The following is a 27,128-nucleotide window of genomic DNA, read 5'->3' on the forward strand; positions in this document are numbered from 1 at the left end:
CGGACCTTGTTCTTACCATTCAGCTGACTTTTCAGGACCTGCCTTACTCTCTGGAGGTATTTGGCTGTGGTTGACTTCCTTGTGGCTTCTTCATGGTTTCCATTAGCCTGTGGGATGCCAAGGTACTTGTAGCTGTCTTGGATATCACCTATGTTGCCCTCTGGTAGGTCAATCCCCTCAGTCCGGACCATCTTGCCTCTCTTTGAGACCATCCGGCCACACTTGTCCAATCTGAATGACATCCCTATGTCATCGCTGTAGATCCGGGTGGTGTGGATCAGCGAGTCTATTTCTCGCTCGTCCCTGGCATACAGCTTGATGTCATCCATGTAGAGCAGGTGGCTGATTGTTGCCCCACTACGGAATCGGTACCCGTAGCCACTCTTCGTGATGATCCGACTGAGGGGGTTCAGGCCTATGCAGAACAGCAGTGGTGATAGCGCATCTCCTTGGTATATGCCGCACTTGATGTTGACTTGGGCAATGGGTTTTGAGTTGGCCTCTAGGGTTGTCTTCCACATTTCCATTGAGTTCTGTATGAAGGTCCTTAGGTTCCTGTTGATCTTATACAGTTCCAGACATTCCAGTATCCATGTGTGTGGCATTGAGTCGTAGGCTTTCTTGTAGTCAATCCAGGCAGTGCACAGGTTGGTCTGTCTCTTCTTACAGTCTTGGGCGACTGTTCTATCGACCAGTAGCTGGTGCTTGGCTCCTCTGGTGTTACTGCCAATTCCTTTCTGTGCCTCGCTCATGTATTGAGCCACATGCTTACTCATTTTTGCCGCAATGATGCCTGACAGGGCCTTCCATGTTGTGCAGAGACAGGTAATTGGCCGGTAGTTGGATGGGATGGGTCCCTTCTGGGGGTCCTTCATGATTAGGACTGTCCTGCCTTGGGTTAGCCATTCTGGGTGGGTTCCATCCCTCAGCAGCTGGTTCATCTGTGCTGCTAGGCGTTCATGGAGTGCAGTTAGCTTCTTCAGCCAGTACGTATGGATCATATCGGGGCCTGGTGCTGTCCAGCTCTTCATCTTTGACACTCTTTCTTGGACATCTGCCATTGAGATGGTTACTGGTTCTTGTTCTGGGAGGTTGCTGTGGTCAGCTCTTAGGTCCACTAACCATTGGGCATCGGTGTTGTGTGATGCCTTTCTTTCCCATGTGTCTTTCCAGTATTTTTCCATCTTGGTGGGTCTGACCGGTTGTTGTTCCCCTGCCACTGAGAGTACACCTTGGCTGGTTCAGTGGAGAACAGCTTGTTTATTCTCCTGGCCTCTCCCTCCTTGGTGTATCTCTTCAACCGGGTGGCCAGAGCTGTTAGTCGCTGTTTGGCAGTTTCGAGTGCCTCTCGTATGGAGAGTGAGTTGTACTTCCTGGGTGCCCCTTTATTCACCATGTTCCCTTTCTGTAGTTCAGCTAGCTGGCTAACTTCTCTCCGTGCTGCCTTTATCTTGGCCTCTAATCGTCTCTTCCATGGTGTATACTGTTTATGTCCCGAGCCCACCTTGTGGCCAAGCATCTCCATGATTACTGTTGCTGTACTGTGTATCAGCTTGTTTGTCTCAGATGGTTCTTGTGGAGATTGTCTTCAGAGCAGCATTCACATCTACTAGTAGATCTTCTGAAGGTACTTGGCAACTCAGCTTCAGTATTCGTCGGGGGCTCCAGGTTTCCAGTTGGGTCACGATCTTCCTTCTCAGGTCAGCAGCTCTTGTGTTGAGGCTGTTAGCTGTTGGGGGGATGATGACATCTCCCCGCTGACCTGTCTTCCTGGCTCCCCCTTGCCGTAGCATCGTTGTAGAGGCTCATTCGTAGTGAGACCTTGAGAAAAGTGCTATAGCTTACGCTGACAAAGTCTCTGTCCCAAAGTAACTGTTTCCACTCTCCGTGTCCGTGTGCCTTGCAATAAATCCACTGGAAACGTCTTGAAAGTTGAACTTTAATCCTCGTTTAACTATTACAAAGGTTCTAAGATGCAGAGAGTCGGTGAGTCAATATCAGAGAGTCAGAGTGTCAGAGGGTCAGGTAAGAAAAACTGTTCGCTTCCACGGCTTCTCGAGATCTGCCCTGAGAAGCGCGAGACCATTCTTATATAGCTGAATGAATTCTAATTCTAATTCTTGAGAAGTGTGAGACAGTTCTAATTCTTGTTCTAATTCTTCACATATGAATTCTTAAGAAGCGTGAGGCAGTTCTAATTCTTAACATATGAATTCTGATTCTTTTAACCTTGCCACATATTATTCATCATCTTAATAAACTACTTATATGAAATTACACACTCAAATGAAATTATATATACCATGTAACATAAATTGTAATTCACATCTATATGAATTCTACTTTGGCCGTTACAATCGTTGTTGTATTTCATTAATCTCTAGTTGTGATAGTAGATTTCGATAATAGCTGTTTCTTTGTTAGCCTTGATTGTGGGTTTCGAAGTATCCAATGGTCCCACATTCGCTGCATGTATCCCCTCTCTAGTAGCATTCCAGCAAATCCATATTTTCTGTCCTTGTCCATCGATGTCTTGTTCCAGTAGCCCATTTCTCATCAGTTTGCCCTGGTTCCCTAGCAACTGACGCAGACCTTGTTGACCCGGGTGACGTCTGAGCCGGTATGACTCTATCAGTTATGTCTTCACTCATTCCTGAGGTAGGCTGATATATCATGAGAGGTTTTTGCCTAAGGACCCTTACTGGATCGAACCCCGATCTCCTGCGTCGTAGTCAGTGAGCGTTACCACTGTACTATCCATCTGATCCAGCTATCCAGCTCTCTCTCTCTCTCTATATATATATATATATATATATATATAGAGAGAGAGAGAGAGAGTGTGTGTGTGTGTGTGTGTGTGTGTGTGTGTGTGTGTGTATATATATATATATATATATATATATATATATATATATATACATACACACGTGTGTGTATATATGTGTGTGTGTGTGTGTGTGTGTGTGTGTGTATGTATGTGTGTGTGTGTATATATATATATATATATATATATATATATATATATATATGTGTATGTATATGTGTGTATATGTATGTATATGTGTGTATATATATGTGTGTGTATGTATATATATATATATATATATATATATATATATATATATATACACACACACACACACGTGTGTGTATGTGTGTATTTTATAGATAGATAGATAGATAGATAGATAGATAGATAGATAGATAGATAGATAGATAGATAGATAGATAGATGCTTGAAATGTCTATATTATTCTAGCTAATTGGCTTGCATGGCCTGAATCCCTTTTCTGTAGACAGAGTCGGAATATTGTTGGCACAGCATCGGGTTTGAGTCTAACACGACCTGATGTAAAAAACCTTATCCCTTATCATATTTATTATTTTTGCAACCATAAGCTTTGCACTCTGCCATTTTTGAACATTGTTTTTTTACATCCGACATCACATCACTGTGTCAGGAGCAGTGAGTCAATCAAGATACAGGAAACCTATCTACGTCATGATGACCTTTGACACTGCCCACAAAATGGCAATATGGCTGTGCCCTGAAGTGGAACTTAAGTGAGCGGGAATACAAAATAATTTTAAAGCACTGCTTTATGCGACATAGTATGACAATACAGGGTAGTCAAAATGTATTTGTGCAAAATGTGTAATATTTATAGCCTATGTTTAATTTTCATTGCGTGTACCCTTTAAAGGATGCACTGATTCAGAATTCTCACTTTCTTCAAAGTAAATGGGGGGGAAGTAAAGAATGTAAAAAGATCAATAATGTAAAATAAAATCTATGTTCGACTAGCTAGCATTAGATACTCGGGGCTTTCCCCAAAGCGCGGTGCTTGGCCGCGCTGTGCAATGTCAAAAAAAAATTTTTTTAACTCTATGCCATTAATTGAAAAATGCAGAGTACTTTCCCAGGGGTTTTGTTAAAGACCAGTGCCCGACGCAAAATCCGGCTATGATCAGCCTGGCGCTGGTTACTTTTCAAAGTTCCTCAACCAACAATGCTAGTACATTTTCCTAGACCTTTTCTTTCCTATAGTTATCAGTGGTTATTTTCATGTTCTTTTCCACTTTTTACTGTGTTTGTGTACTTGTGGCAGCTTTATGGCCTTGACTTTCAATCACGTCAGCTACACTGTATAAAAGCTTGACACTGATTGGCTGCTCGTTGGGGCGTAAGAAAACTTGTTTTTGATTCGCTACAGTTGAAATGAAGTTTTGCTGATGAGGAGCACACATGCAGGAGGCAGCACCGGCTTTTGGCAGAGTACAGAAAATAAAGTGACTTACTTGGCTGGGGTTTAAATATATTCTCCAGAGCACAGAGAATCAGTTTATTAGTGACTAGTAGGTTACCCGGCATTGCCCAGGTTTTGCAAAATTCTGGGTTGCCCTAGACTTCTATGTCAAATTTGGTGAAGATCCATCGAGAAATGGTGATGTTAACCCAAGACAAACACAAATCCAAGCATCCACCACCCAGGGGCCCACTGGGGACCCCCTGGGGCCCAAATATGGAATTTCTGAGTGCTGCCAAATTGTGGCTACCTCCTGTACCTACGTGCCAAGTTTAATGAAGATCTGTCGAGAGTTTGTGTTGATAAATGTAACGTGAAAGGCATTGAGGGAGGGGGTGGGTGGATGTTATGCCCCCCAGGGACCTTCCTGGGGCCTGTACATGAATTTTGTTTATATCTGCAAGATTCCAGGTCATCCCTAGACCTATTTGCCAAATTTGGTGAAAATCCGTTGAAAAATGGCGACGTTAGCTCAAGACAAACAAACTTGGCCGTTTATTATATAGATTACCGGAACAAACTAGTGTGTTATGAGAAACTCCGAGTGATGCAGCTGTGTGCCATACTGAACTAACTGTGCCAACGCTACACAGAGCAGTGAGGACAAACACCCACTTTGTGATGGATAAACAAATTATAGTATTATCACACAGTGTGGTTTTCACTCAATAGCCCACTTTAATACTTTAAAAAACACTTAGGAATATTGTTTACTACAAGCAACAGTAGCAGGAGACTGTGGCAATGGCAGTCATGAAATTTATAGCTCCATTTATTATCTTGTTTATTGGTTGGTCTTGCTGCTCTAAATTACATATAGGACATTAAACTTTTTAATATTTTGCCTAATTATGGATTGAATGTCACTTTGGCTCCAGAAGTACCAGTGAAAAGGTGATAGCCAACCTTGTCCAGATTCTTTCGACGTTTGACAAGAAAGGTGCTCAAACAAGGAGAGTTTGGTAAACAACACTTCGTTATGAGAGAGTCATGACCATAGATCTTGAACATGATGAATTTCTAGTTGGTCTTCCAATGCAAAATGCAAACTTTTGTGAAATTGTTGAGTCTTTCTTTAACTGTCTCATTCCGTGACCGTCTGTGTGTGTCTCATCTCATTATCTCTAGCCGCTTTATCCTGTTCTACAGGGTCGCAGGCAAGCTGGAGCCTATCCCAGCTGACTACGGGCGAAAGGCGGGGTACACCCTGGACAAGTCGCCAGGTCATCACAGGGCTGACACACAGACACAGACAACCATTCACACTCACATTTACGGTCAATTTAGAGTCACTAGTTAACCTAACCTGCATGTCTTTGGACTGTGGGGGAAACCGGAGCACCCAGAGGAAACCCACGCGGACACGGGGAGAACATGCAAACTCCGCACAGAAAGGCCCTCGCCGGCCACGGGGCTCGAACCCGGACCTTCTTGCTGTGAGGCGACAGCGCTAACCACTACACCACCGTGCCGCCCGTCTGTGTGTGTGAGATGGTGAATTAAAAACTAGGGCCAATGGCCTCATTTGAAATGACGTTGATGGTAGCACAAAAACACAGGACATTTGGATAAGATTAAATAAGATGAGATCGAATAGGCCTCGGTTAATTTAAAAATGAACAACCATAAAGACGCATTTCATTTTTTCCAGTATAATTTTGGGGACAGACTATCGGGAGACAATGACGGTGTCAGATGATGTTAATCATGACAGTGTTGTTAGGTTAAGGTAAATGAAAATGAGTATACTTGTAGCTCAGAACTGGATTCCCAATCTGCTGGTGGTGGGAATGGACATCTATTTGTGTCTCCTTGTTAAGTGCTGCATATTGTTTTATTTTTTGGAAGTAGTGAGGTTTTGGGTTTTTTTTAAGACTAGTCAGTCAGTAGTCATGGTGAATAGATAACAGCTGCAGGAGCTGCTGTACGTATTCTGTTCTCTGAACAGAGTCTGCCCCCTCTGAACAGCCTTCCCTGCTTTAATCATGTGACTTCTGGCTTTCAGGTTTGATCTGGAGCGTATGTAAATGGACTCTATGCTTTAGTGATGTGGCATTATATTTATTATTAATAAATATAAATAATTAAGCCTTTTTCTCTCTGCAGGTTAGTTTAATACTAATAAATTATTTCAACACAGGTTTAGTTAATAATTCATGTTTTATTGGCTGACATTCCAACTGCATGTGTAGGCTATTAATTACATAAGCATGTTGTTATTTTGTATTATGTTATGCCATACACTCAATGCCATACACTCAATTTCATGTACAAACTGATAATAAACACCCATAAAATAGCAATAAAAATTCGGTATAAGCAAGAGCTGGTCCAACTAATTCACTTCATAAGTCACATAATTAGTTGATTAAGATCCACCTGTGTGTAGTCAAAGTGTCACATGATCTCTCGCACAATGTCTGTATAAATCAATCTTTTCTGGAAGGACTCTTCAACATGACTAAGCAAGCAACATGAAAACCAAGGAGCACTCCAAACCTGTCAGAGACAAAGTTGTGAAGACATATGGATCAGGGTTGGGTTATAAAAAATATCCCAAACTTTGAATATCCCAGGGAGCACCATTAAATTCATTATAGGAAAATGGAAAGAATGTCACCATGACAAACCTGACAAGAAGGCCACCCACCAAAACTCAGACATTAAGGAGGACATTAATCAGAGATGCAACAAAGACACCAAAGATAACACTAAAGGAGCTGCAAAGATCCACAGTGGAAATGGGAGTATCAGTCCATAGGACCACTTTAAGCTGTACACTCCACAGAGTGGGGCTTTATAGAAGAATGGCCAGAAAAATGAATTGCTTAAGAAAACACGTTTGGAATTTGCCCAACAGCATGTGGCAGACTCCCCAAACACATGGAAGAAGATTCTCTGGTCAGATGAGACTAAAATTTAACTTTTTGGCCATCATGGGCAATGTCATGTGTGGTGCAAACGCAACACCCTGAGAACACCATTCCTGCAGTGAAGCATGGTGGTGGCAGCATCATGCTGTGGGCATGTTTTTCATCTGCAGGGACAGGAAAGCTGGTCAGGACTAAAGGAAAGATGTATGGCACTAAATACAGGGCAATTCTGGAGGAAAACCTGTTTGAGTCAGCCAGAGATTTGAGACTGGGACGAAGGTTCACGTTCCAGCAGGACAGTGACCCTTAACATACTGCTACAGCTTTACTGGAGTGGTTTAAAGGGAAACATTTAAATGTCTTGGAATGGCCTAATCAAAGCCCAGACCTCAATCCAATTGAGAATCTGTGGCATAACTTGAAGATTGCTGTGCACCAACGCAACCCATCTAACTTGAAGGAGTTGGAGCAGTTCTACCTTGAGGAATGGGCAAAAATCCCAGTCACTAGATGTGTTAAGCTAATAGAGACCTACCTCAAGAGACTTGCAGCTGTAATTGCAGCAAAAGATAGCTCTACAAAGTTTAGACTTTTTTTTTTGGGGGGGGGGGGGGTAAAATACCTATGCACACTCCAGATTTGTTTGCTTTTTTTCACCTTAATTCTTGTTCGTGTCACAATAAAACAATTTTCACCTTTAAAGTAGTAGGCATGTTGTGTAACTCAAATGGTGCTAATCCTCCGAAAATCCATTTTAATTCCAGCTTGTAAGGCGTCAAAACATGACAAACACGAAGGGGGATGAGTACTTTTGCAAGACTGTGTGTGTGTGTGTGTGTGTGTGTGTGTATTACCCACACTCAAAAATATAGATGAGCTGAAGGCTGCTCTCAAAGTAACCTGGGCTTCAGTAACAACTCAGCAGTGCCACAGGCTGATCACCATCATGCCATGCTGCATTGATGCAGTAATTTGTGGTAAAGGGACCCCAACCAAGTATTCAGGGCATAACTGAACATACTTTTCAGAAGTTGGACATTTTCTGTATTATAAATTATTTTTTGATTAATCTTAGAAAACATTCTAATAATTTGATACACTAGATTTCTGATTTTATGAGCTACCAGTGCATCTCAAAAAATGAGAATATCATGAATTTTTTTTTTGTAATTTAATTCAAAAAGATTGAATGTCACTTTAGCTCCAGAAGTACCAATGAAAAGGTGACAGCCAACCTTGTCCAGATTCAGAAGTCTAGTATCTCAAATTATTACAATATTTTCGAAGATCGATTAAAAAAAAAAAAAAAAAGAGAGTTATGATACGGAAATGTCCAACTTGTGAAAAGTATGTTCATTTATAAACTCCATACTTGGTTGGGGCTCCTTTACCATGAATTAGATTAGGTTCAACTTTGTCATTGTGCATGATACAGGAACAAAGCCAATGAAATGCAGTTAGCATCTAACCAGAAGTGCAGAATACAGTATTATTTAATGATAAGTGCCAGAAATAAGTACTGCAGCATTGATACTATGTTACAATGATGAACAGTGGCAATATACAGATATGTCTGTAAATATTTAAATGCATATTTACAGATGGGAAATGGACAGAATTAGAGTATGTAAGGTTATATGTACAGTCAGCAGTAATTAACCTATATGTACAGATGTTTATATGTACAATAAAGTGGCAGTGTGTGCAGCAGTATGAAGACGTACAGTTTATACGTACAGTAATATTGCATAAGTGACATTGTTTTGCAACAATTTAAGTGGTCCATTTTGTGCAAGAAATTAATAGGCCAGGGCGGCACGGTGGTGTAGTGGTTAGTGCTATCGCCTCACAGCAAGAAGGTCCGGGTTTAAGCCCCGTGGCCGGCAAGGGCCTTTCTGTGCGGAGTTTGCATGTTCTCCCCGTGTCCGCGTGGGTTTCCTCCGGGTGCTCCGGTTTCCCCCGCAGTCCAAAGACATGCAGGTTTGGTTAACTGGTGACTCTAAATTGACCGTAGGTGTGAATGTGAGTGTGAATGGTTGTCTGTGTCTATGTGTCAGCCCTGTGATGACCTGGCGACTTGTCCAGGGTGTACCCCGCCTTTCGCCCGTAGTCAGCTGGGATAGGCTCCAGCTTGCCTGCGACCCTGTAGAACAGGATAAAGCGGCTAGAGATAATGAGATGAGATGAGATTAATAGGCCAAATGGCAAGTTAAAGTATTGAACAGTGCAGGATGAGTGCAGTGAAGTTAGCAGAGTGGTGGTGTGCAATTCATAATGGTTACAGCCTCAGGGAAGAAGCTGTACCTGAACCTGCTGGTGCGGGAATGAAGGCTGTGGTAACAACTGCCAGATGGGAGGAGGGAGAAACGTGCATAGTGCGGGTGGGTGGCATTCTTAATGATGTTACTCTGTCTAATAATTGCTTGTGATAAATGCTCTCAGTGGAAGGGAACTGAGTGCCAGTAATCCATTGGGCAGTTTTCACCACCCACTGGAGTGTTTTATAGTCTGATACAGAGCAGTTACCATACCATACTGAGATGTAGTTTATGAGTATGCTCTCAATGGTACAGTAGAAGTCCACCAGTATTTTGGGACAAAGGTGAGCTTTCTTCAGGTTCCATAGAAAGTAAAGATGCTGTTGCGCCTTTTTAAAAATTTATTTATTTATTTAATTTTTTAAAAACAGAATGGAGAAGTGGAGTTTAGGGACTAGGTGAGATCATTGGAGATGTACTGTAGACACCAAGGAACTTGCAGCTTGACACACACTCTACAACAGCTCCGTTGATGAGGAATGTGTGCGTGGCTCTTTAGGAGTGTGTGCATGGCGCCTGAAGTCCATGATAATCTCTTTTGTGTTAAGCACCAGGTTGTTATTGGCCCATCATGCAACCAGATGCTGAACCTTATCCCTGTAGGCTGACTCATCACTTCTGATCCAACCCACCACTGTGGTGTCATCGGCGAAATTGATTATGCTGTGATAGCTATGGAAAGGGATGCAGTCGTGGGTGAACAAAGAGAACTGAAGAGGGCTCAGCACACAGTCTTGTGGCATGCTGGTGTTCAAGGTTATAGTGGTGGAGGAGAGATTGTCTAACTTAACAGACTGGGGTCTGTTAGTCAGAAAGTCCAGAGTCCAGTTGCAAAGGGATGTGCTAATACCAAGCTGGCTAAACTTGGAGATCAGCTTGGAGGGGATCACAGTGTTAAATACTGCACTAAGATCAATGAACAACATTCTGATGGATGAGTTGTGGCATTCCAGGTGGGTCAGAACAGAGTGGAGTGCCATGGAGATGGCATCCTCTGACCTGTTGTGGCAGTAAGCAAACTGACATGGGTCCATTGTGGCAGGTAAACAGGATTTCAAATGTGACAGAACCAGCTTCTCGAAGCACTTAGCAATGATGGGGGTGAGTGTGACAGGATGGAAGTAATTGAGGGCTGTGGCAGTGGAGTGCACTGGCACAATGGAGGCAATCTTGAAGGTGGTGGGGACAACTGCCTGGTCCAGGGACAGGTTGAAAATGTCCATAAAGACCCTGGCCAACTGTTCTGCACAAGCTCTCAGCACACGTCCAAATATTCCATCAGGACCAGCTGCCTTCCATACATTCACACTGCTCAGAGTAGAGCAAAGCTTTGAGGTGGAGAAAGTGAGAGGCTGCTCATCAGGGTACTGTTCTGCCTTGATGATAACCTCCTTATTTCCCTGATCAAAGTGAGAAGTAATTGAGCTCATCAGGGAGGGAGGCCAAGCTGTTTGGTGGTATAATGCTGGGTGGTTTGATGTCAGTGATGGTCTGTAACCCTTGCCACATGTGCTGGGTATCAGAGGAATTGGAGTGGTCCTCAACTCTGTTTGTAGTTGTATTTAGCCTGGAAGATTCCTCTTCTCAGGTTGGCCCTGGCTGAGCAGTAAGCTTCATGGTCTCCAGACTTTAAGGCTGCGTCTCTTGCTTTGAGCAGGAGGCGAACTTGCCTGTCCATCCAGGGCTTCTGATTAGGAAAAGTTTTTATTTCCTTGTATGCTGTCACTCTGTCTACAAACTTGCTAATATGGTCCAGGACAGAGTTGGTGTTGGTGTCAATGTTAATCAGAGAGTCTGTGGTGGCTTGGGCAGCAAACACATTCCAGGCTCTGTGCTGGAATTGTTACTGGAGAATGGATTCGGCACCCTCAAACGAGACCTTGATTGTCCTCATTGTGGGTTTCACACATTTGATCACTGGGGTGGACTTGGGGAGCTGGAACAAAGAGAAATGATCAGACTGTCTGAGTTGGGGGAAGGGTGTGAATTTGTAAGCATCAGCCACATTGGTATAAATGTGATACAAAGTTTTTTGTCCCCTTGTGGTGCAGGAGACCGTCCATCTTCTACCGCTTATCTGGGTCACGGGGGTAGCAGCCTAAGCAGAGCAGCCTAGACTTCCCTCTCCCTGGCTACCTCCACCAGCTCTTCCAGGGGAATACTGAGGTGTTCCCAGGCCAGTCGAAAGATGTAATCTCTTCAGCGTGTCCTGGGTCTACCTTGGGGTCTCCTCCCAGTGGGGCATGCCCAGAAAACCTCCCTTGGGAGGCGTCCAGGGGGCATCCTAACAAGGTGCCCGAACCACCTCAACTGACTCCTTTCGATGTGGAGGAGCAGTGGTTCTACTCTGAGTCTCTCTCTCTCTCCCTCTCTCCCGAATGACCAAGCTTCTCACCCTGTCTCTAAGGGAGAGCCCAGCCACCCTGCGGAGAAAACTCATTTCTAATGCTTGTATCCGCGATCTCATTCTTTCGGTCACTACCCATAGCTTGTGATCATAGGTGAGAGTGGGAACGTAGATAGACCAGTAAATTGAGAGCTTTGCCTTTTGGCTCAGCTCTGTTTACCACAACAGACCAGTTTAGCGTCCGCATCACTGCTGGCACTGCCCCGATCCATCTGTCCAACTCCTGCTCCCCCTTACCCTCACTTGTGAACAAAACCCTGAGATACTTAAACTCCTCCACTTTAGGTAGCAACTCCCCCCTGACCCGGAATAGGCACTCCACCCGTTTCCGGCTGAGCGCCATGGCCACAGATTGGAGGTGCTGATCCTCATCCCAACCACTTCTCTCTCTGCTGCAAACCATCCCAGCGCATGCTGTTAGTCACAGATTGATGAAACTAACAGGACCACATCATCTGCAAAAAGCAGAGATGTGATCCTGCTGCCACCAAACCAGGCACCCTCTGCCCCTTGGCTGCACCTAGAAATTCTGTCTATTAAAAGTTATGAACAGAACCAGCAACAAAGGGCAGCCCTGGCGGAATCCCACATGCACTGGGAATGAGTCTGACTTACTGCCAGCAATGCGAACCGAACTGCTGCTCCAGTCATACAGGGTCCGAATGGCCCGCAGTACTGGCCCTGGACCCCATACTCCTGAAGCATCCCCCACAGGGCACCATGAGGGACATGGTCATAAGCCTTCTCCAGGTCCACAAAACACATGTAGACCAGTTGGGCAAATTCCCATGCACCCTCCAGTACCCTTGCAAGGGTAAAGAGCTGGTCCAGTGTTCCACGACCAGGACGAAAATCGCATTGTTCCTCCTGAATCCGAGGTTCAACTATCGGCTGGACTCTTCAGTACCCCAGCACAGGCTTTCCCAGGGAGGATGAGACGTGTGTTCCCCCTATAGTTGGAACACAGTCTCTGGTCCCCCTTTTTAAAAATGGGGACCACCATCCTAGTCTGCCAATCCAGAGGCACTGTCCCTGACCTCCACACAATGTTGAAGAGGCGTGTCAGCCAAGACAGCCCAACAACATCCAGTGCCTTCAGGAACTCAGAACAAATCTCATCCACCCCCGGAGCTCGGCCACCGAGGAGCTTTTTAACCACCTTGGCAACTTCAGCCTCTGTGATGGGCGAGTCCTCCCAAGCACCCTCAGACTCTGCATCCTCCTCAGACAACATGAAAGTGGGATTGAGAAGATCCTCAAAGTATTCCTTCCATTGTCGGACGATGTCCTCAGTTGAGGTCAACAGCACTTCATCCCCACTGTAAATAGTTGGGACAGAGCACTGCTTCCCCTTCCTGAGCTGCCGGACAGTTTGCCAGAATCTCTTCGAGGCCGACCGAAAGTCACTTTCCATGGCCTCACCGAACTTTTCCCACACCCGAGTTTTTGCTCCAGTGACTGCCTGAGCCGCGTTCCGCTTTGCCTGTCGGTATCTGTCAGCTGCCTCTGGAGACCCATAGGCTAACCAAGCCCGATAGGACTCCTTCAGCCTGACGGCTCCCCTCACCTCAGGTGTCCTCCACCAGGTTTGGGGATTACCGCCATAACAGGCACCAACAACCTTGCAGCTGCAACTCTGCACAGCCACCTCAGTAATGGAGGTGCGGAACATGGTCCACTCTGACTCAATGTCCCCATCCTCCCCCAGTATGCAGTTGAAGATCCAACGGATGGGAGCCTCTCCCAGATGTTCCCAGCATACCCTCACTACATGTTTGGGCCTACCAGGTCTTTCCGGCCTCCTCCCCTGCCATCTGATCCAGCTCACCACCAGGTAGTGATCAGTTGACAGCTCTGCTCCTCTCTTCACCTGAGTGTCCAAGACGTGGTTGTAGATCAGATGAAACGACTACAAAGTAAGTCCTCGATCTACGGCCTAGGGTGTCCTCGTGCCACGTGCACTTATGGGCACCCTTATGCTCGAACATGGTGTTCGTTATGGCCAAACCGTGCATGGCACAGAAGTCCAACAACTGAACACCGCTCGGGTTCAGATCGGGCAGGCCGTTCCTCCCAATCACCCCCCTCCAGGTCTCACTGTCATTGCCCATGTGAGTGTTGAAGTCCCCCAGTAAAATAGTGGAGTCCCCACGTGGTGCACTGTCTAGCACCCCACTCAAGGACTCCAAGAAAGCTGGGTACTCTGAACTACCATTTGGTGCATAGGCGCAAATGACAGGTGCAGGAGACATTCTGGTGAAACTTTGGAAGTACAGATCTACGGGGTTCAGGTCAGGCGAGTTGGCTGGCCACTCAAGCATTGTAATATCAAATGGTTTGCTGACCATGATAGTAGTTTTGGCACTGTGGGCAGGTGCCAAGTCCTCCTGGAAAAGGAAATTGGCATCTTCATCAAGCTTATCAGCAGATGGAAGCATAATGTGCTCTAAAGTCTCCTAGTAGATGGCTGCATTGACTTTGGGCTTGATAAAACACAGTGGGCTGACACTGGCAGATGACATGGCACCCGAAATGATTACAGACTGCAGAAACTTCACACTGGACTTCAAACACTTTGGATTGTGTGCCTCTCCACTCTTCCTCCAAACCCTAGAACCTTGATATCCAAATGAAATGCAAAATTTACTTTCATCTGAAAAGAGGACTTTGGACCACTGAACAACAGTCCAGTTCTTTCTCACCTTAAAATAGGTATGTAGAAGTGTGTCTTGAATTATTCTGAGGAAGCTAGCTCTTCTGCTTTTGGCAATAGCATTGAGTTCACCTCTATTACTTTACTAGTTCTTTCCTGAGAACTTCTTGACATGTCACAGATAGTTTGTGAATACCATAATGAGGTCCTTGGGGCTAAGACTTATTTGGGTCTCATTTGTTTGACTGCCTTGTTTTATTCATATCATACCTCATCTTGGTACCATACTGCACCTGGGCAGTCCTATCTTGGAACTAGACCATTTGCCTAAAAAATTGAATCACCTCGTCATCAGGGTAAAACTGCCCAATGCCTGCAACAATAAGGCAGCTACAGCAGTATATAATCCCCTCCAAAATTATTGAAATGGCAAGACCTTTTCTTTTTGCTATGGACTGAAGATATTTGGTTTTGAGATCAAAAGATGAATATGAGACAAGATATCAGAATTTCAGCTTTCATTTCTTGACCTATACATCTAGATGTGTTAAACAGCTTAAAATATGACACCTTTGATGGCAGACCACCCAATTTTTAGATGAGCAAAAATGGTCAAACGAAGTAAATTACTTGTCTTCAGGTAAAGTAAGGTAAATAACACTTATAAAACAACAGCAGTTGATGACAAACATTGTGAGAGCTGTGAAGAAAAATCCAAAAACAGACACACCACCAACAATCTTCACAGGGCAGGGGTGATGGTACCACAATGCATCATTTGAAGAAGACTTCAACAGCAGAAATATAGAGGCCAAACCACTCTTGAGTAAGAATGCAGTAAGGCTCAGAAGGCCAGATTGGAATTTGCAAAGAAATACATAGTCATTAAAGTTCTAATCTCTACCAAAGTGCCTCACTGAAAGCACAACAAAGGACTTCACCTGGGGTTGGAAAGTTTTAGACTGGCCATGTTAATCCCCAAACTTTAACTAAATTGAGCATGCATTTGACTTACAGAGGTGGGTAGAGTAGCCAAAAATTGTACTCAAGTAAGAGTATTGTTACTTTAGAATAATATTACTCAAGTAAAAGTAAAAAGTAGTCGTCCAATTAATTACTTGAGTAAGAGTAAAAAGTACGAAGTGAAAAAACTACTCAAGTACTGAGTAACTGCTGAGTAACTTCTTTGTTTATTGATCAGGATGTCATAACAGGCAGAGATTTCATATATATTTCACACACACAAACTGTGTGTGTGTAGTTCTGTGTATTAACAATAACAAGAAGCTCAAGGCAGTCTGCACATAAACCATAACTGTGCGCGCGCGCATGTTCACTCCATGAAGTGACTGTTCAGCTTTAACAGCAGCTGGCTCTCAATTTTGCACTGTGAAGCTGTGACCTTTTAGCCGTGAACAGGTGAAAACAATAATAAATTAAATAATTAATTAAATCTTTACAAAGTAACATATTAACAAAACGATGGGTAGAGGTTACAAAGAAAAAGAAGAAAAAGGCAGTCCGCACATAAACCATAACACTGTGTGTGTGTGCATGTGTGTGCGTGCATGTTCACTCCGTGAAGTGACTGTTCAGCCTTAAAAGCAGCTGAACATCACACGTAATATCTCCTCATACGAAAAAGACTGGAAATAATCCTGTAAGATGTGATCAACGATGTTAATCCTTTCATCTCCCAAAAAGTTGTTTACTGGATCCATCTCACAGAGGAGTTAGCAAGTGGAAGTAACAAGCAAAAAGGTTGCTAACTAGCTGCCAGTGCCCAGCTTGGCTGGGTGGTGGTGGGGATTGCTAGCAAGCGGTCAAGCTAACAAGCTAATGCCCTTCCTTTTGTGAACAAGCACTTGTAGACAAATAATAAAACAAATCTCACAGAAAAAAAACACCTAAAGTCTTCACAAGTCCCTCTAATCCACAACAAATACAGTAGCTTGAAAAATGGAGATTTCACAAACGATATGTTACGCATTTTGTTATTTAGTAAGTTTTCACCAGTCTTCCATTCCCAGTTTTTGACCAGAGCTGTGTACAACTGTAACGCTATTGAGGAGCTGACATTAGGTGAGCAACCTTATTTTCATGAGCATTTTTTGGTTTCACATCAATAAAAAGTGATTATTAGGAAGATTTTTTGTAGTTTTATTTCTTGGTTCTCTGGTGTGTGTGTGTGTGTGTGTGTGTGTGTGTGTGTGTGTGTGTGTTGCCGTCTGAGGCCACAGTGCGTCAATACATTTCCACAAAACGATGTATTTTACAGTTATTTATGATGTTACAACAGGGCTAACGTCTGCCTACGAAGACAGCCAAAAGCACATAGCCTACTTACCACAATGTGTTTCCTCAAATTCGACATTGAGTTTTTATAAACTGAAACGTCCACTGGTTTGGGGAGACACATGTGACACCGCGTAACATACAGTAACTATTATTTTTTGTTGTTTGGAGAGTGAACATGGTTTGTATGTGTGGCCAGGGGTGTGCCTCTTCAGCTCGATGAGAAACGCTGGCCGTTGTCTCTGCCATTTTTCTTCTGCTTCCGTGCTCTTTTCCACCTGGACTGGTCTTGCTGCGGGAATTTTGTGTGTGGGTGCGCGCGGCGGCTTGGCTCTGTTTGATTGGCGAAACGGAGTTAAACCATAGCTCCTCCCACTATGGCTCTGGCTGCTACATTTGATCGGTGAGATGCTGTCATGTGACAGAGCCTCTGCTGGAAGTCTCGACAAAACCTAAACAAACAGACCACGCATCGCACGGATCAATAAAAATAAAGTAGCAAGTAATGAGCAGAATATAGCCCAATGTAACGGAGTAAAAGTACCGCTTCTTCTTCACAAATATACTCAAGTAAAAGTAAAAAGTATGCTGCATTAAAACTACTCTTATAAGTACAATTCATCCAAAAAGTTACTCAAGTAAATGTAACAGAGTAAATGGAGCACGTTACTACCCACCTCTGTTCCTGAATAGACAACTGAAGGGGGAAAGTCCCCAAAGCAACAGCTGAAAAGTTGCAGTACAAACCTGGAGGAGCATCACAATAGAAGAATGCAACAGATGGGTTGCTGGCTTGATGCAGTTTTTGCAAGCAAGGGATATGCAACCAAATATTAAATGTTCTGGGTCACCACATCCAGTACCAGTCAAAACTTTGGCCATGCTTACTCATTACTATGACCAAACTTTTGACTGGTATTGTAAATATGCTATTAGAGTGCACACGTTAAGAATAAACCTGTTTGCTATCATAATGGGTGATTCATCAAATGGTTTTTTTTTTTAATAAATAAAGTTTTTAATTTATCTTGTATTAAAGTTTCCTGCCTCAAAACTTTGGTATTTTATCTAACATCCTTCACATCAACTTTGGCAGCAAAATCTATTTGAGCCTTACATTTAAAATTTCATTTAAATTTTTTTTTTTTTATTTGAGAGCAGGTCTGAGCATACGGCATTAAAGGAATGCTTTTATCTTACTAATATCCATTACTGTTTATTAATTTATTGTGAAGAAAATCCATTGGAATAATGTTGTTTCTGATGGATGTGTTCCATTTTTGCTCACGCATACAGTCGTGAAAAAATAAGAAACCGTAGACTTTTCTCAACATATTTAAACGAGCAAACATTTCACTCTTTGATACAATGTCTACAGATAAAGGTGATGTACTCCAACAAACCACACAAAACTGACATTTTGTAGTCATTTTCAAAATGTAATTTTTTTAAATCAGTCAAAAATAAGTAAGGGCACCCTGGAATAAGTAAGTACACTTTATCACACTTTCAAGTCCATACAATTAGTATCTATGAGTAATTAGTACAATTAGCGTGTGGTATCATGCCAAGATCTAAAGAGCTTTCTAAGGACCTGAGAGAAAAAAAAAGGCTGCAGTTGCCTATGAATCTGGCAAGGGATTTAAAAGGATCTCTAAATTATTAGAAATAAATCATTCCACTGTAAGGATCATCATCTACAGCAAATTCAGCCCAAGAGCAGATCATTTGATGCTAAAAGAAGTCTCTAAGAACCCCAAAATTATATCAGTGGGGTCTGCAGGTGACTCTTGCAACTGTTCGTGTGAAAGTGCATACATCTACAATCAGAAAGAGATTGGACAAATTTGACCTGCATGGGAGGTGTGCCAGGAAAAACCCTTTACTGTCCAAAAAGAACATTAAAGCAAGACTACAGTTTGCCAATCAACATTTATAGACCAAGAATAGGCCTTTTGGAATAATGTGCTCTGGACAGACGAATCAAATGTGTGGTGCAGACCAAAGATGGCTTTTCAAGAGAAGAATCGCATACAAACGGTGAAGCATGGTGGTGGAAATGTTATGGTTTGGGGTTGCCTTGCTGCCTCAGGGACTGGGTAGCTTGCATTCATTGAATTGCAGTATGAATCCCATCGGAGTGCTTGAAGATAATGTGAGACCATCTCTTCAAAAGTTGAAGTTGAACCAGAGGTGGACCTTTTCAACAAGATAATGATCCTGAGCACACTAGCAAATCCACCAAGGAATGGCTCAAAAAGAAGAAATGGAGGATTATGGAATGACCTAGACAAAGCCAGATTTGAACCCCATTGAGATGATGTGGGCAGATTTGAAAAGGGCAGTACATGCAAGAAAACCCTCAGACATCTTGCAACTGAAGGAATTTTGCATGGAAGAGTGGTCAAACCTTTCAGCAAACTGATGTCAGAGACTGGTGGACAATTATGCAAAATGCCTATAAGACAAGATTTATGTTATTTCTGAAGCCAAAGGTGTACTTATTTTCTCCACAGAAGAGTATTATATTCATTGATATGTTGAATAAATGATTGACAGAGAATTTTCCTTGTTGTTTTCTTCAAGTACATCACCTTTATCTGTAGGCACTGTATATGTTGAGAAAAGTCTACAATTTCCATGGAATGCACTTATTTTTTCACATAACTGTATGTATATACACTATGTCCAAAAGTTTGTGGACAACTGACCATCACACCCATATGTCGCCCTTCCCCAAAATGTTGCCACACAGTTGGAAGCACACAGTTGTATAGAATGTCATTAAATATGGTAGCATTACAGTTTCCCTTGCTATGGTCACAAAGCACATATGGGTGATAGTTGTCCATAATTGTCCAGCTTTTGGACAAATGGCATGTGTCCTAACCACAGGGTTTATCTCTGCCATAATTTTTCATGCTGTACTTTAACAATAGTATTTGAACATTAATGCTGTGTTCTAAGTACCTTATTTGTGCATGCTGATTGAATGATTCATACATCGGTTTTCCATTAGATCACTCTCGCTGGAGCAGATTGCTGGATCTTACACTAGTACGCTGTCATGCCATTAAGCTCGAGTCCTTTAGCCAGTGTGTTGAAATGCTGCCCAATCTGGAATTCATCTCCCTAGACCAGATGTTCCGTGAACCCCCAAAGGTGAGTGTGGCCTTTTTCTTGTACATGTATAACATGTACATGAGTTATTACACATATCCCTGAACTGCAAAAGTTTAACTCATGCAAATAAACTCATACTGGTATTATCAGTCCAGTGCCTTGCTCATTTACTCAAACTCGTAAAAGTGGTCCAATACTACCTTGATGCTATATGACATAAGCCTAGTGCATGTTATCTTGTTATTAAATAGACAGTTGGAAATGACAGTTATCTAGGGGTATCAAATTAAAGCAAAACAGACTGCAAACTGTGCTTTGTGAAAATATCAAGAGATGTTACTACATCTTCCTACATCTACTGAATCTTCCTACAATACTTGTTAAAAATTGTAAACATACCGTCCCCTCCAAAAGTATTCCAAGAGCAAGGCAAGTAATTTTGTTTGCCATATGCTGAAGACATTTGGGTTTGAGTTCAAAAGATGAATGAGATGATGGATCAGAATTACAGCTTTCATTTCCTGATGTTTACATCTAGATGTGTTAGAACATGACACCTTTTGTTTGAACCCATCCAACCCAGGATTCAGTGGAGGAATCAATTATTTTATTTAGGAAAATGTAGGTGAAGTGCAAGGGATGAGGGAAGCGGGAGAAGGTGGTGGAGGACCAGGGTCGGCCAAGCGCTGGGTCGCAGGCGGATGCTGGTTATATTAGGGTCTTTCTTCACTCTATAGCATGAAGCTGGAGTGGAAACGATTGCTGATGAGAGCACTGATTTCTCAGTTGACTTCCTCTTTGTCCTTGGCATCAGCAAGGTGATCTGTGTAGGGAACACCCAGCTAACCTATGTATGTGGCAGTGCCTCTTCATACTCCCCTGGCTTTTCAAGGAGGGTGTATTGAGGTGCCACTTAAGCCACTTCAGTTGTGTGTAAATAGTGAGCTCTGCCCTGTAGCTATGCTACTTTCGGCATGTCCAAAACAAAGTTGCTAAAATGTCACTGTCTCTTCAGCACCATGAGACTGGTGAAGTGAGGAGTGATGCTCTGCTTGTTTCCTTGGACCATTGTCACATTACCCACCCACCCCCCCAGCTCCAAACCTACCTTCTTCACAGGCTCAGCACAGAGGATGTTGTGCATAGAAAGGCCATTGACATTCCTGTGTTGGGTTCTAGCTCTGTGTTGGACCTGGAAAGAGAAGTCTTGGCATTACAGAAACCACCAAGTAACATGAGTGTTGATGTCTTTGGCCGTGGCCATCCACTGAAGTGGGGTATTGTCAGTGACTGATGTAAAGTGATGATCAGACAGCTACTACACGAGCTCCATGATCACCCATTTGATGGCCAAGGCTTCTGTCTCCACAGCCATGTAGTTCTCTGCAGGGGACAGTTTGTGGTTGATGCACAGCATGGGATGCTCTTCATCCTCTATTACCTGAGAGAGCATGGCACCCAGGCATGTCTCTGAAGCGTCTGGATGATGAATGGTCAAAGTCTGTGATTCAGAGAACAGGGCAGTGGTGAGGGCCTTCTTCAGGGCATGGAATACCTGCTCTGATTTACTGGTCCATTGCACCTTGGCTGGTTCTCCTTTCCTGGTCAGGCTAGAGAGGGGAGAGGCAGAGAAGTTGGTATGAACGTGCAGTAATATCTGGCCAGCCCCAAGAATGCACATACCTGTTGCTTGGTGGTGGGCCAGGGATAATTTTGGACAGCTTCAAACTTTTCTTGTGATTTGAGGAGCTCCTGGCCAAGGCGATAACCTAGGTATTATGCTTCAGTGAGGCACTTCCGAGAGTTGGTGGTGGTCAGCCCAGGTGCATGACTGGATAATAATGATGTCCAAGTAGGCTGCTGCAAAGTCTTGGTGGGAGCACAGCATGATGTCTATGAGGCACTGGAATGTTGCTGGTGACCTATGGATGTCAAATTGGAGGACCTGTTACTGCCAGTGGCCCGATGAGGTGGTGAAGGCAGTCTTTGGCCAGGCTTGCTGTGTCAGAGCCTCCTACCAGTTGAGGTCAAGGGTGGAAATGAAGCAGGCCCTCCTGAGATAGTCGACCAAGTCATCCACCCTGGGCAGGGGATAGCTGTCAAAATGTGAGACAGAATTGAGCTTCTTGAAGTCCTTGTAAAGTCTCAGGTTTCCATTGAGCTAGGGCACTACCATGATTGGGCTTGACCAGGGGCTGGTGGACTCCTCAATGATCCCATCCCACAGCATTTGAGCCACTTCCTCCTTGATTGCATGCTGCTGTCCCTCTGGGATGTGATCGGGGTACTGACGAATCACAGATGAAGACCCTCTTGGCAGGGATGTAGAAGGCAGCCAGGGAGGGGATTGCCCTTGCCTCGTTGCTGCAGCAGCTCCTGGGTGGTGACTTGGAGCTCTTGCATCACCTGCTGCTGGAGGCTGGTCTGCAATGAGGGGTTCCATATGGGGGTGTTGTGCTCATGCCCAAATTATCCACCAATGTGGCACTTGCAGCTGCAGCAGGAACACAGACACTAAACTTAGGATTCAATGAAGGAATCAAGTGGTCTTTTATGTAGGAAAAGGTGGGTGAAGTGTGACGGGTGAGAGAAGTATAGCAGGTGCAGGCGGCGGAGGGCTAGGGTCAGTCTAACACTGGGTTGCAAGTGGGTGCTGGCTGCATCAGGGTCTTTCGTCATTCTGTAGCATGAAGTGGGATCAGAGGTGATTGCCAATGAGAGCACGGATTTCTTCATTGTCTTCCTCATTGTTCTTGGTGTAGGCGAGTTGGCCTGTGCAAGGAGAGGAGGGAGGAATCAGGAATGAGGAATGCTCATGGAACACCCAACTAACCTGTGTATGCTGCTTAAGCCACTCTAGCTGTGTGCAATCAGCAGGCACCGCTCTGTGGCCATGCTGCTTTTGGCAGTCCAGAACAGTGGTGCTGAAGTGTCACTATGTGATGTGCTTCTTGGGTGGCTGTTTCCTTGAGCAACCGTCACAGTGTCTGTTCACTGTGTCATTGCTTTAACAACCTTATGCAGTGTCCCAACATTTATTTTCATCCAGTGTTCATTAACTTTTTTGCTGAGATCTTGTACTGATGACGGGAAACTCTACCCAATCCATAAAGTCTTCTCCAGCAAATCCCAAAGATTTTACATGGGGTTAAGGTCAGGACTCTGTGGTGGTCAATTCATTTGTAAAAAGTGATTCTTTAGGTTCCCCAAACCACTCTTTTTCACAATTTGCGCCAGAAGAATTCTGGCATTGTTGTCATGGAATATGCCCATGCCATCAGGGACCCATGTCCTCCATTAATGGGATAACCTGGTCATTCAGTGCATTCAGGTAGTCAGCTGACTATTTTATTATGACATTTTATTGCCACATAACATTTGCTAAGCCTAGACCTGACCAATTGAAGCAACCCCAGATTATAATGCTGCCTCCAGAATCTTGTACAGTGACCACTATGCATGATGGGATGGGTGCACCACTTCATGTGCTTCCCTTCTTACCTGGACATGCCCATCACTCTAGTGTAGGGTGGATTTGGACTGATCAGATCACATGACCTGTTCCCTTGCTTCAGAGTCTAATCTTTATGCTCTCAAGCAAATTGATGCCTTTTCTTCTTACTAGCTTCACTAACCAGTGGTTTTCTTATGGCCACACAGTCCCATTCCGATCACATTTTGCATGATGAAATGCACTTACTTTCACTATTAAAAACAGCTATCAGTTCTACGTTTTTTCCCCCCATTTATTTATTTATTTTTTATAAAGACTTCGGCTTCACCAAGTGTTTAAGTGATCTCCGGTCAGGATTTTCTTCCCAACCACTTGTCTTCTGTAAAGTTGACAACTCGCCACCATCCTTCCAGGTTTTAATAATATGTTGGACAGTTCTTAACCCAGTTCCAGTCATTTCAGCAATCTTCATATTTTGTTTTCTTTGCTTGATGCAGGCCAATAATTTGAACCTTCTGAAACATAATAAAAATTTTCCCACTACGGGATACATTTTCTGACATGGCTGTTGAAGAAATGAGAAGCTATTATTAATCACTGCTGTAATTATCCAATCAAAGGCTTTTAAGTATTTTTTAAGTGCTTAAGCTTATTTAAATCCAAACAGTGGCTTTTTTATTGCCTGTGTGTGTGTGGGGGGGGGGGGCATCAGGTTTCCCACTGGCCCATAAAAGTGAGGAATTTTGCAACAGATCATGAGAGGAAATTCAGTAATTAATTAATTTCACTGATTAGGTTCATAGAGAGAAGAAATTTTGTAATATGTGATGGGGGGAACTCCACCAGAATTATTAGTTTTACAGTGAGAGGAGAATTTGAGTAATACAGTCAAAAATTTGAGCGATCACAGTGTGATTGAATGTTAAAGGAACAAAGGCCACAGTCATCAAAGTAGCCTCATCCTTACCAAATTTAAAACAAAAATCCAAAGAAGTGCAATAAAGCAATAAATAAATTCAGGATAATTTATTATAAATTGTAAATTACAGAAGTTATAACATGGTGTCTCAGTCATCCTGATGTGGACCCAAGGTGTCATTTACTCTATAATTACAGTATCCTGACGCAGATTGTTTGTCTTCTGCAGGGTTGTGCTCGGGTTGGTCTGAGTGCAGGCACAGGTATTGGTGTATCCTCTGCTCTGGTCAGTAACCAGAACCCTAACCAGAACAACAATAATAATCACCAGAACAATAATGATGCCAATATTCAGCCACATAATCAGGACAATGCTGCTGACATGGCACCACACAGAGTTGAGGGTATGCTATACCTTGGGTACTATAAAAATGAAAGTCTAACTTGCTGTTACGGAAAGTCTTAAACTGTTGTGCATTTTTCATGTAGAGATCCATGATGTTGAAGGCTTGATGGTAGAGAATATTGAGGTTGAGCCACAGGTAACAGATGCTAGTCCAGAGAAGGAGTCTAAAGGGTCCTGTCAGGCACAAGATCAAGATGAAGAACAAGCAGGTATGAAGCTGAAAATTACCATTACTTTTTGGGGGACCTACTCTACATGGCCAGAATTTTGTGGGCACCTGATCGTCACACCCATATGTGCTTTGTGAACAGCCAATTTAAGATTTATATCTGTTTTGCTGTTAATTACCTCCACTCTTCTGGGAAAGCTTTACACTAGATTTTTTGAAAGTGGTTGCAGGCACTGAGCCACAAGAGCATTAGTTAACATCATGCATAGATGTCGGGCAAGGAGGCCTGGGGCATTCCAGTTCATCCCAAGGATGCTCAGTGGAGTTGAAGTCAGGGCTTTGTGCAGGCAACTCCAACATTGTCCAACCCTGTCTTCATGGACCATTCTTTGTACACAGGGGCATTGTCATGATGGAACATATTTGGGCCAAGTCTCTTGGTTCCGGTGAAGGGAAAGTGTAATGCTACAGCATATAAAGATATCCAACTGTGCACATCTGACTTTGTGGTAACAGTTTGAGGAAGGCCCTATGGATGTGATGGTCAGGTGTCCACACTTTTGGCATGTAGTGTATTTGTGTCACAAATATGTAAATTAACTTCTGATATACTTGTGTAGGGCCCAGTGGAGTGCAGCCCATGATTAAGAAAATTCCAGTAGTGGTGTCTGACTCTGACAGTGATGATGAAGCTCCAGACAAGCCCCAAGGTGCATTTTGCGCCTATCAACAGTACCCTAAGGCAGACATGCAGGAGAAGAGAAATGATGCAGAAGAGCTAGCCACAGGAGGTAGTGCATATGCTATCACTGCCCTCATTGAATGTCCATGTAGAACTTGCCCTCAAATAAATATTGCTCTGTTTTGACAGACAAAGGGAAAACTCCATTGCGCCGATGGGGGGTGCAGTATCCCAGCTATGAGAAAGGCTGCCAGGTGACCAGTGAGCAGATCAAAGCAGATATAAAAGCAGCCAATGAAACAGCAGTGGATAGTGGCCAAGACAGAAATAATGGGGCTTGTATCTGCTCCATTGACTGGAGAGTAGAATCGGGGAATCTTGGAAGAACAAGAGATGGAGGAGGAAGGGATGAAGGTAGTCTGACACATTGCAGTTGTAGCAGGACTCACTTAGGCTCAGAGAGCAGTACTCATTCCACTTTCAGTCAGTCAGGAGGAGAGGAAAGCCAATCATCCCACCATGTTCCCAAGCAGAGAACTAAAGTAGAACCCAGCACAACAGGGCACCAAGGTGGAGTGGTGTCTCATACAACTTCCAGAGACATGTTTTCCAGTCGACCAATGACCCGTGCTTGCAGTAGACTGTGCTCTGTCCCCCTACCACCTGACTCAGGTAAGAACAATAGAATAAGACGATCAACTTTAAAACTAATAATACCAACTCTACGAGAGTTGACATTAATTTTGTCTCCTGTTTGTTATAATTAAATTATTCAATATTAATTGAACTTGAGAAGTGTTTGATGCATGATGCATAGTATAGACTAACAACCCAGATTGTTGTTACTGACCTTCTGTTATATCCATGTATTATTCCATCCCCTCTGAAAGTATTGGAAAAGCAAAGCCAATTCTTTTGTTTTTGCTGTACACTGATTACATTTGGGTTTGAGATTAAAATATGACTATCGCTACGTTCACACTGCAAGGCTTAATGCTCAATTCCGATTTTTTTGTGAAATCCGATTTTTTTGTGAGGTCGTTCACATTAACAAATATATGCGACTTGTATGTGATCCTCAGTATGAACGAAAAGCGACCTAAAAGTTTTCCGCATGCGCATTGCAGGATACGACGACGTCACACGCAGTGAGCATGGCCAGTGTTTACGGAAGTAAAACCGCCCGGTTGCGGTATGACCCATCCAATTTAGCTTGAATAGCTGCATCCCCCCAAATGGAAATCAGCTCCCTAACCTCTGCGTCCTTCCATTGAGAAGATTCAGAACCTTCACAGCCCGAAGCGTCCCTCGCATTGATGTCATGCGCAGGGGCGCAGATACGTTTTTTGAACTGGGGGGGGACAAAGCTGCCAGCAAACCAACCCCAACCCCGATATGCCTGTCAAACTTGTGGGTTACCATAGCAACCAAGCTCGAGCTCGCAACCTGTGCAGTCTGCGCAGCTCAACCAACCGAATATCAGTCTTTGTTTTGTTTTATGTGAGTTGTTGCAACCATGTATA

The 27,128-nt window shown here is 43.6% G+C and overlaps 1 protein-coding gene across 4 annotated transcripts in view; it reads left to right on the forward strand.

The window, feature by feature from the left end:
• Nucleotides 1-27,128, forward strand: part of fbxo38 (F-box protein 38) — a 406,136-nt gene that overhangs the window by 246,320 nt on the left and 132,688 nt on the right. For all 4 annotated transcript variants that reach the window (XM_060927607.1, XM_060927608.1, XM_060927609.1 and 1 more), the window contains exons 10-14: nt 19,873-20,015; nt 24,578-24,752; nt 24,838-24,963; nt 25,544-25,714; nt 25,795-26,277. In XM_060927607.1, coding sequence (XP_060783590.1) covers nt 19,873-20,015; nt 24,578-24,752; nt 24,838-24,963; nt 25,544-25,714; nt 25,795-26,277 — 1,098 coding nt within the window. The remainder of the gene's footprint in view (nt 1-19,872; nt 20,016-24,577; nt 24,753-24,837; nt 24,964-25,543; nt 25,715-25,794; nt 26,278-27,128) is intronic.

This window comes from Neoarius graeffei, chromosome 8 (assembly GCF_027579695.1).
Source record: "Neoarius graeffei isolate fNeoGra1 chromosome 8, fNeoGra1.pri, whole genome shotgun sequence".
NCBI classification, from domain to species: domain Eukaryota; kingdom Metazoa; phylum Chordata; class Actinopteri; order Siluriformes; family Ariidae; genus Neoarius; species Neoarius graeffei.